Genomic DNA, 10,269 nt, shown 5'->3' on the forward strand with positions numbered 1-10,269 from the left:
ATGCGGAGAGGCGAGTACGACCCACTTGCATGGGTTCTGGACAGTCACTGGAGGAGGTAGACGGTTTCCAGGTAGGGGTAGGGAGGCTGGGGGGGCTCAAGGCTTGATGGCGTTCTCTCATCCTGTTGTCCAGATGAATAGCATGTGAGATGAGGGTTTCGAGGTCACTTGGGCATCCAATAGAGGCCAGACCGTCCTTGATGGGGTCAGACAGACCATGGTGGAAGGCTGACACCAGGGCAGTCTCGTTCCATCCATTTACTGCTGCGAGCGTTCGGAACGAGATGGCGTAATCTGCGACGCTTCCTCCTTGCCGGATGGACATGAGCTTTCGGGCTGCGTCGGTACTGATGTCCGCCTGATCGAAGACCCGAAGCATCTCTTCAGAAAACAGCTGGAAATCAAGGCACCCAGGTCCCTGTCTTTGCCAGATAGCAGTAGCCCAGTCTCGCGCCTTACCAGCTAATAAGGTGATCACAAAGGCAATCTTGTGGCGATCCGTAGTGTAGGTGGTAGGCTGAAGCTCAAAGGTGAGTTGACACTGGGTAAGGAGCTCTCGGCACTCACTGTGCTTGCCGTCGTACCTCTGTGGTGCAGGAAGGCTGGGTTCGCGAGGTGAAGAAGGCAGCATGGCAGGAGGCACAGGAGCAGGAGCTGGATCAGGAGATGCAGGCAGAGATGTCAGCTGTGCCAGGGTTTTCCTGATTTGCTGAAGCAGTTCCTCGTGGCGAGCAAGGGCCTCACGTTGGCTGGTGAGCGTACGTCCATGAGCGTCCATGGTCGCTCCGAAGCGTGTCAAAGCTGCCGTAATTCCCTGAAGGTTGGCCGGGTAGACAGTTGAAGCAGCCTCTGCTGAGTCGGTCATGACGGAGTCTTTCTATTAGGGTTTTGCTGGGATTCAAACCTGGTTCGTTGGTGTGATAATCCAGCAAACCCCCACTAGGCCACCAGGGGGATGACTCAAATGCAGAGGCGTGAGGCGGAAGTAGAAAAAGTATCAAAAGGTTTATTTATACTATATACACTATATACAGGGCAAAACAAAAAAAAAACAAACAAAAAAAAAACAGAGTATAATCCAACACTGGGAAGACAAAGGGAAAAATAAAATATCAAAAGTTCAAAGTCCAAAAAGGAAAAGGCAAAAATGCAAAAGCTCAGAAGATCCAAAAACACAGTCACTACTAAATCCAAAAGAAAAGCAAAGTGCAAAACAAAGAACACAGTACAGAGGAAACTGGAGATAAACATAACAGCACAAAGACTCCGTGACCAGAGGAATGAACTCAGGGGGTATAAATACACAAACTAAATTGAACACAGGTGAAAATAATCAAGAGTAAACAGGCAATTAACACAGACACAAAACACAGGAACAGTGGTGGCCTCTAGAGGCCAAAACAAACATGACACGAAAAGGAAATAACAGCGGCCTCTAGAGGCCAAAACAGTCCCAGTCCTAACAGAGGGTTTATTAGGGGAATAGGAATTGGATCAAGAGTTATCCATTTTAAGAAACCAGAAACATTTTCTTATTTATATTATTTGATTTTAAAATAAAATATAATTGTATAATATTTTAGGATATTGACAAAACTGTTCATGTGTTAGTGCTTATGGTGCTCACTGAAATGTTATCAACTTTTATTTTATCGGTTCTGTAGTTTAAGCCTCCGTGAATTTCAGAATGCACAAACAATGGTATTTGCCATTGAGGAAATCAACAACAGAACTGATGTTCTTCCTGGGGTCAAACTGGGTTATAAAATCTATGATTCATGTGGATCTCATGCAATGGCCACAAGAGCATCATTATCCTTGGCTAATGGAAATGGAGAAATTACATCTGGAATGTCTTGTTCCAAGTCCAATACAGTTCAAGCAATCATAAGACAAACATCATCTAGCTCCACTATTGCCATTTCTGCAACTGTGGGACCTTTAAACATACCTGTGGTAAGACCTCTTCTTTTGTGTGTACTACTTAAAAAGAAAAAACAATCTAAATGTTGAATGAGTTTTTAGTGGTGAATTATAAATATGAGCACAGCAAATTACATGTTGTTGAAATCTTTGTATTTCAGATTAGTCACTTTGCAACATGTGCATGCTTAAGTGACAGGAAGAAATACCCATCTTTCTTCAGAACAGTTCCCAGTGATTACTACCAGAGCAGAGCTTTGGCTCAGTTAGTCAGGCATTTTGGCTGGACATGGGTAGGGGCCGTATGCAGTGATAGTGACTATGGGAACAATGGCATAAATGAATTCATCATTGCAGCCAAAGAAGAGGGAATCTGTTTTGAATATTCTAAGGCATTCTACAGGACAGACCCCAGAGAAAAAATTCTGAAAGTAGTTGAGATTATCAAGGCTTCAACCTCCAAAGTTATTGTCGCTTTTGTCTCATATTCTGACCTTGGGTTTCTTCTAAAGGAAATGGCCTTACAGCACTTGACTGGGTTTCAGTGGATTGGAAGTGAGTCCTGGATTTCTGATATAAACCCAGCAATTGTTCAATGGCAGCATCTTCTGATAGGATCCATGGGTTTTGCTATCCCGAAAGCTCAAATAAATGGCCTAGGGGGATTTGTAAAAAAACTTAATCCAGGTTCTGATGTAGCGATTTACAAAGAGTTGTGGGAGACAATATTTGATTGTAAATTTCCCACACAAGACAATGTACAATTGAAACAACTGTGCAAGGGCAAAGAAAGTCTCAATCAAGTTCAAAACCATTATACAGATGTTTCTGAATTACGAATTGCAAATAATGTTTACAAGGCTGTTTATGCTGTAGCTTATGCCCTACATGAGATATATAACTGTTCAAAGTTGGAGAGTGGACAACAAAGTCCTGCTGTGTGTACAAACATAACAGGGAATAAACAATGGCAGGTAAGTGTAACAATATAGTCTGATGAAAAACATGAACTTATTTTTCTTAGTGGTCATTGTCAAATGCTTTAATTAGGTTGTAAATGAGTTGAAGAAACTCCACTTCACCTCTACAACTGGAGAGGATGTATACTTTGATGAAAATGGAGACCCAGCAGCAAGGTATGAACTGCTGAACTGGCAACAAGACAAAGATGGTAAAATGGTCTTTGTTAAAGTGGGCTTCTATGATGGCTCTTTGCAAACACACCTTCAGCTGTCATTTAACAACATCAGTATAACCTGGGCCCACAACAAAGCACAGGCAAATGAAAATATCAGACTAAATTGACATAATGTGTAATAAATATTTTAGAAGAAATATACAGAATAAAAATGTTTTTCAGGTGCCAGTCTCTGTGTGTAGTCCGAGTTGTCCCCCAGGCACCAGGAAGGCTGTGCAGAAAGGAAGGCCAATCTGCTGCTTTGACTGTATATCATGTGCAGAGGGAGAAATCAGTAATATAACAGGTATAATGAATATTTGTTGCCTTCAATCATTATTTATTAGGCTAATAAATACAATAGTATTCCAAGCACCTAAATTGCTATTATTATTATTATTATTAACCCTGCCGACAGTAGTCGGAGGGGTTATTATTTTTACCTGCGTCAGTCTGTGTGTGTGTGTGTGTGTGTGTGTGTGTGTGTGTGTGTGTATCTGTCTGTCTGTCTGTCTGTCTGTGTGTCTGCAAGATATCTCAAGAACCAATGGATCGATTTGGACCAAATTTTGTACATGTGTTGCCAATCACCCAGGAAGGAAACCATTAAATTTTGGAGGTCAAAGGTCAAAGGTCAAGGTCATGGCAGAACTTCGAAATTTTCGCCCAATGTATTTTAATAGGGAAAAGGCGGGGTTTGCACTCGTTAGAGTGTCCCTGTCTAGTTATTATTATTATTGCTTTTGTTGTTTTTCTTTTTTTCTTTTTCTTTTTAGATTCTATAACTTGCATCAGGTGCCCTCCTGAACTGTGGTCTAATGACAAGAAAGATACCTGTGTCTTAAAACTGGTGGAATTCCTGTCATTTGAGGAAATAATGGGGATCATTCTTGTATCATTTTCTTTGTTAGGAGTATCTTTCACCATCTGCATTGCTGTAATTTTCTTTAAACACAAGGACACACCAATTGTTCGGGCAAATAATTCTGAACTGAGCTTCTTGCTGCTGTTCTCTATGACTCTCTGTTTCCTCTGTTCACTTACATTCATTGGTCAGCCATCTAAGTGGTCCTGTATGCTGCGCCACACAGCATTTGGGATCACCTTTGTTCTCTGCATTTCCTGTGTTCTGGGGAAAACAGTAGTGGTGTTAATGGCCTTCAGGGCGACACTTCCAGGTAGTAATATCATGAAATGGTTTGGGTCTCAACAGTGCACTTAACTCCAGCTGCCATTTTCCATTCTTTACATAGGTCACTTGATGTCATCTTATGGTTGCTGAGTGACATTCTAAGGAAATGATGATCATCCTGGCCAGTGGAAAGTAGCTTTTGCCCTCTGCCACTAACTTTATTGTCCCCAATGTCTGCTGCTTGATCTTGTTCTCATGAACTGCCATTTTGAAATTTTGATGATGGAAGCAACCTGATGCTCACTGTACCCTTCTGCCAGTAAAGCCAGAATTGCACCCTTCTTTTTCTCACTCAAAACTTTTCTTTTTGTCTCTTTTGGCATGATGAATAGATATTTTTGTCTTACAATTAAATTTAAGGCATTACTACTACTGCTTATATTGCAAGAGAATAGTGATGAACACAGCAGTGTTTTTTATACTTTTCATTGTTAAATGAGATTTGGTTCAGGTGAGCACCTAATCAGGACCTCATTAAGTAAAATGAGGTGTACTTGTGTTGGAATTCCAGCAAAGACAATGGACTGAAATTGGCTGCCATTCATAAAGATGCTTATTTAAGAAAAAATTGAAGTGGGCTCTTAATGTTTTTACTTACACACACACACACACACACACACACACACACACACACACACGTGTGTGTGTGTGTGTGTGTGTGTGTGTGTGTGTGTGTCTTGCAAAAGTATTCATGCCCCTTGGTGTGTTTGTCCTGTTTTGTCACATTGGAAGCTGGAATTAAAATGGATCTTTGGGTGGTTAGCATCATTTGATTTACACAACATGCCTCCAACTTTATAGGTGAAAATTGTTGTTTTATTGTGACAAAAACAATAATTAAGTTGAAAAAAAAAAACAGAACAGAAATCTGGAGTGTGCATAGGTATTCACCCCCCCAAAAAATAATTTGTAGAGCCACCTTTTGCTGCAATTACAGCAGCAAGTCTCTTGGGGTATGTTTCTATTATCTTAACACCTGTAGCCACTGGGATTTTTGCCCATTCCTTAAGGCAACACTTCTCCAACTCTTTCAATTCAGATGGATTGCGTTGGTGTACAGCAATCTTCAAGTTATGCCACAGATTCTCAATTAGGCCATTCCAAGACATTTAAATGTTTCCCTTTAAACCACTCCAGCATAGCTTTATCAGTATGTTTAGGGTCATTGTCCTGCTGGAATGTGAACCTTTGTCCCAGTCTCAAACCTCTGGCTGACTCAAACAGGTTTTCCTCCAGAATTGCCTAGTAATTAGTGCCATCCATCTTTCCTTCAGTCCTGACCAGCTGTCCTGTCTCTGCAGATGTAAACTATCCCCACAGCATGATGTTGCCACCACCATGATTCACTGTAGGGATGGTGTTCTCAGGGTATTGGGTTTGTGCCACACATGGCATTTCCTATGATGGTCAAAAAGATCAATTTTAGTCCCATTTGACCAGAGAATTTTCTTCCATGTTTTTGGGGAGTCTGCCATATGCTGTTGGGCAAACTCCAAATGTGTTTTCTTAAGCAATGGCTTTTTTTTCTGGCCACTCTTCCATACAGCCCTGCTCTGTGGAGTGCACGGCTTGAGTGGTCCTATGGACAGATACTCCCATCTCTGCTGTGGATCTTTGCAGCTCCTTCAGTGTTATCTTTGGTGTCTTTGATGCATCTCTGATTAATGCCTTCCTTGCCCAGTCTGTGAATTTTTATGGGCAGCCTATAGGTTTGTAGTGGTGCCATATTCTTTCTATTTTGCTATAATGAATTAATGGTCCTCCCTGGGATATTCAAAGTTTGGGATATGTTTTATCACCCAATCCTGATCTATACTTCTTCACAAGTTTGTCTCTGACATGTTTGGAGTGCTCCTTGGCTTTCATGTTGCTTGCTTAGTAGTGTTGCAGAGTCAGGATCCTTCCAGAATTGGTTGATTTATACAGACATCATGTGACAGATCATGTGACACTTTGCACACAGGTGGATCTTAATCAACTAATTATGTGACCTCTGAAGTGAATTGGCTTGACCAGCTCTTACAGTATTTAGAGGTTTCATACAAAAGGGGGAGAATACCTATGCACACTCCAGATTTCTGTTTTTCATCTTAATTATTGTTTGTGTCACAGTAAAACAACAATTTTCACTTTTTGAGCTGTAGGCATGTTGTGTAAATCAAATGGTGCAAACCCTCCAAAAATGCGTTTTAATTCCATCTTTTAATGCAACAAAACAGGACAAACACCGGGGGGGATATTTTTTTTCAAGCCACTGTAATTAATTCAAGATTAAGACATAACAAAATATATAATCTTTTTTTAATTTTTTTTAGTGCATATGTATAATTAGGTCTATAACATGATACAGACATGTTTCTCAAGAAAATGACCATTAGGCATAAGGCAAGTTATTATTACCATATTTCTTATATTTTGTATTGCAATGAAAAACATGTTTCTTCTTGTAAGTAGTGCAAAATAATGAGGTAATGCACTTCTTATGGCTACACACAAGGGGCAGGTTAATTTTGTGAGTCAAAGGATTCTATAAAAGCCTAAACTGTGGTCATGGCATTTAGAGTGGGATGAGAATGAGGTTTCTGCATACATGGCTATTATTCACTCAGGTGAGAGCAACTGATCCACACTGCAGCTTGTTAGGCCTGCTCAATTCTCCTCAACTCAGCAAAGATGGTGATGTACTGATTGGTGGTGTCTTTTCCTTGCATGTAAAATGGGACCAGACCACACATGTTTTTACATCTGGGCCCTGGCAACCAAAATACAGAAGGTGAGGGGTCATTTGGGGAATTTGAATTTGATTGAATTTGGGGAGTGGACTTATAACATTGGTTTAAGATCTTGTCAATTTAATAAGATCAGGAATATTTTCTTAAATTGTTTGAATTATAACATTTACAAACGTGTTACTTTATTGGTGATTGTGGAGTTCACTAAAAAGACATGTGGTTTTGTTTCTGTTGTCCTGTAGTCTAAGCCTTCGTGAATTTCAAAATGCACAAACAATGCTATTTGCCATTGAAGAAATCAACAACAGAACTGATATACTTCCTGGAGTCAAACTGGGTTATAAAATCTATGATGCCTGTGAATCAGTTGAAATAACTACAAGAGCCTCGTTATCCTTAGTTAATGGAAATGGGAAAAATACATCTGTAATGTCTTGCTCCATACCTGATACAGTTCAAGCAATCATAGGACAAGCATCATCCAGCCCCACTATTGCCATTGCTGATACTGTGGGACCTTTGAAAATACCTGTGGTAAGACTACATCATTTTTGTGTAAAAATATTTTAATATGAGTAAAAACATTCATACTTTTCATGGTGAACTATGAACATACCTGATATTTAAAGATAAGTACAAAGTAAACTAGGTTATTGAAATCTGTGTATTACAGGTCAGTCACTTGGCAACATGTGCCTGCCTAAGTGACAGGAAGAAATACCCATCTTTCTTCAGAACTGTTCCCAGTGATTACTACCAGAGCAGAGCTTTGGCTAAGTTGGTCAGGCATTTTGGCTGGACATGGGTAGGGGCTGTATGTAGTGATAATGACTATGGGAACAATGGCATAAATGAATTCATCGTTGCAGCCAAAGAAGTGGGAATCTGTGTTGAGTATTCCATACCATTCTTTCGGACGGACCCCAGAGAAAAAATTCTGAAAGTAGTTGAGATTATCAAGGCTTCAACCTCCAAAGCTATTGTAACTTTTGTCTCATATTCTGACCTTGGGGTTCTTCTAAAGGAAATGGCTTTACAGAACTTGACTGGGTTTCAGTGGATTGGAAGTGAGTCCTGGATTTCTAACCCAGCCATTGTGCAATGGCAGCATCTTCTGATAGGATCCATGGGTTTTGCTATCCCGAAAGCTCAAATCAATGGCCTTGGGGAATTTCTGACTAAATTAAATCCAGTTTCTGATGCAGCTATTTACAAAGAGTTATGGGAGACAATATTTGAATGTAAGCTTCCTACACAAGAAAATGTTGAGATGAAACAATTGTGCAAAGGCAATGAAAGTCTCAGTCAAGTTCACAATATGTATACAGATGTTTCAGAATTACGAATCGCAAATAATGTTTACAAGGCTGTTTATGCTGTGGCTTATGCCCTACATAAGATATATAGCTGTTCAAAGACAGAGAGTGGACATGAAGGTTCTTTAGAATGTGCAAACATCACAGATAACAAACCATGGCAGGTAAGTATAACAAGATAGCCTGGTGAAAAAAAAATGCTTATATTTGTCACTGAAGAGTTTACAATGCTTGATTTAGGTAGTCAGTGAGTTGAAGAAACTCCATTTCACCTCTACAACTGGAGAGGATGTATACTTTGATGAAAATGGAGACCCAGCAGCAAGATATGAACTGCTAAATTGGCAACAAGGTAAAGATGGTCAAATTGTGTTTGTTAAAGTGGGCTTCTACGATGGCTCTTTGCAAACACACCTTCAGCTGTCATTTAACAACATCAGTATAACCTGGGCCCAAAACAAAGCAGAGGTAAATGAGAATATTGATGTGAAGGGATGACATGTACAATAAAGGTATTAGAAAATGATCAATAATTATGTACAATAAAAATGTTTTTCAGGTGCCAGTCTCTGTATGTAGTCCAAGTTGTCCCCTGGGCACCCGGAAGGCTGTGCAGAAAGGAAGGCCAATCTGCTGTTTTGACTGTATACCTTGTGCAGATGGAGAAATCAGTAATATAACAGGTATAATGGGTAGTGGATAATTTCAGTAATGCACAAAAGACACAGAAATATTTCAAAGTTTCATTAAGTGAATAAATACAATAGAACTGCAGTGACCTGAATTCATATTTGTTTTCTCTTCCTTTAGATTCTATAACGTGCATCACGTGCCCACCTGAACTATGGTCTAATGACAAAAAAGACAGATGTGTCTTAAAGCTGATTGAATTCTTGTCATTTCAGGAAATAATGGGAATCATTCTTGTATTGTTCTCTTTATTAGGAGTATCTTTCACCATCTGCATTGCTGTAATTTTCTTTATACACAAGGAAACACCAATTGTTAGAGCAAATAATTCTGAACTGAGTTTCTTGCTGCTATTCTCACTCACTCTGTGTTTCCTCTGTTCACTTACATTCATTGGTCAGCCTTCTACATGGTCCTGTATGTTGCGCCACACAGCATTTGGGACCACATTTGTCCTCTGCATTTCCTGTGTTCTGGGGAAAACAGTAGTGGTGTTAATGGCCTTCAGGGCTACACTTCCTGGGAGTAATGTAATGAAATGGTTTGGGCCTCTACAGCAGAGACTCAGTGTACTTGTCTTCACTCTTGTACAGGTCATTATTTGTGTACTGTGGTTAACAATATCCCCTCCCTTTCCATACAAAAATATGAAATACTACAAGGAAAAGATCATATTAGAATGTAATGTAGGCTCAGCTATAGGGTTCTGGGCTGTGCTGGGTTATATAGGGCTCCTGGCTGTTTTGTGTTTTATTTTTGCTTTTCTGGCCCGGAAACTGCCTGACAATTTCAATGAAGCCAAATTCATCACATTCAGCATCCTCATATTCTGTGCAGTTTGGATCACCTTTATTCCTGCTTATGTCAGCTCTCCTGGAAAATTCACTGTAGCTGTAGAGATATTTGCCATTTTAACATCAAGTTTTGGGTTACTGATCTGCATATTTGTTCCAAAGTGTTATATAATCATATTGAAACCAGATAAGAATACAAAGAAGCAAATGATGGGGAAGGCACCTACTAAGTGATATGGCTGTCAGGATTTTTGTGATCAATATGCTTTGTTTAAATTTTGTATCATATTTTAAAGGAATATCCTAGCTTCAGCCAAAACATTTAAAATTCATTAGCATAAAGAAATACAGTTGAGATCAGAAATTTACAAACACTGATCATGGACATGAATTTCATGGTAATATTGGGCTTTCATTGATTTCTTTGAACTGGGCTTTTTCTGGT

The 10,269-nt window shown here is 39.7% G+C and overlaps 2 protein-coding genes across 2 annotated transcripts; both read left to right on the forward strand.

The window, feature by feature from the left end:
- Nucleotides 1–1,698: 1,698 nt before the first annotated feature.
- LOC132888408 (extracellular calcium-sensing receptor-like) lies at nt 1,699–4,322 on the forward strand. Its single transcript, XM_060924459.1, has 5 exons — nt 1,699–1,956; nt 2,085–2,897; nt 2,974–3,201; nt 3,284–3,407; nt 3,877–4,322. Exons 1-5 carry the CDS (start codon nt 1,699–1,701, stop codon nt 4,320–4,322), a joined length of 1,869 nt encoding a protein of 622 aa, XP_060780442.1.
- Nucleotides 4,323–7,453: 3,131 nt separating this feature from the next.
- On the forward strand, nt 7,454–10,058 carry LOC132888409 (extracellular calcium-sensing receptor-like). The gene is made up of 4 exons (XM_060924460.1): nt 7,454–7,558; nt 8,581–8,808; nt 8,900–9,023; nt 9,151–10,058. The coding sequence occupies exons 1-4, from the start codon at nt 7,454–7,456 to the stop codon at nt 10,056–10,058; spliced, it is 1,365 nt and encodes a 454-aa protein (XP_060780443.1).
- Nucleotides 10,059–10,269: the final 211 nt, after the last annotated feature.

The sequence above is a fragment of the Neoarius graeffei genome, chromosome 6 (assembly GCF_027579695.1).
Source record: "Neoarius graeffei isolate fNeoGra1 chromosome 6, fNeoGra1.pri, whole genome shotgun sequence".
Classification (NCBI taxonomy): domain Eukaryota; kingdom Metazoa; phylum Chordata; class Actinopteri; order Siluriformes; family Ariidae; genus Neoarius; species Neoarius graeffei.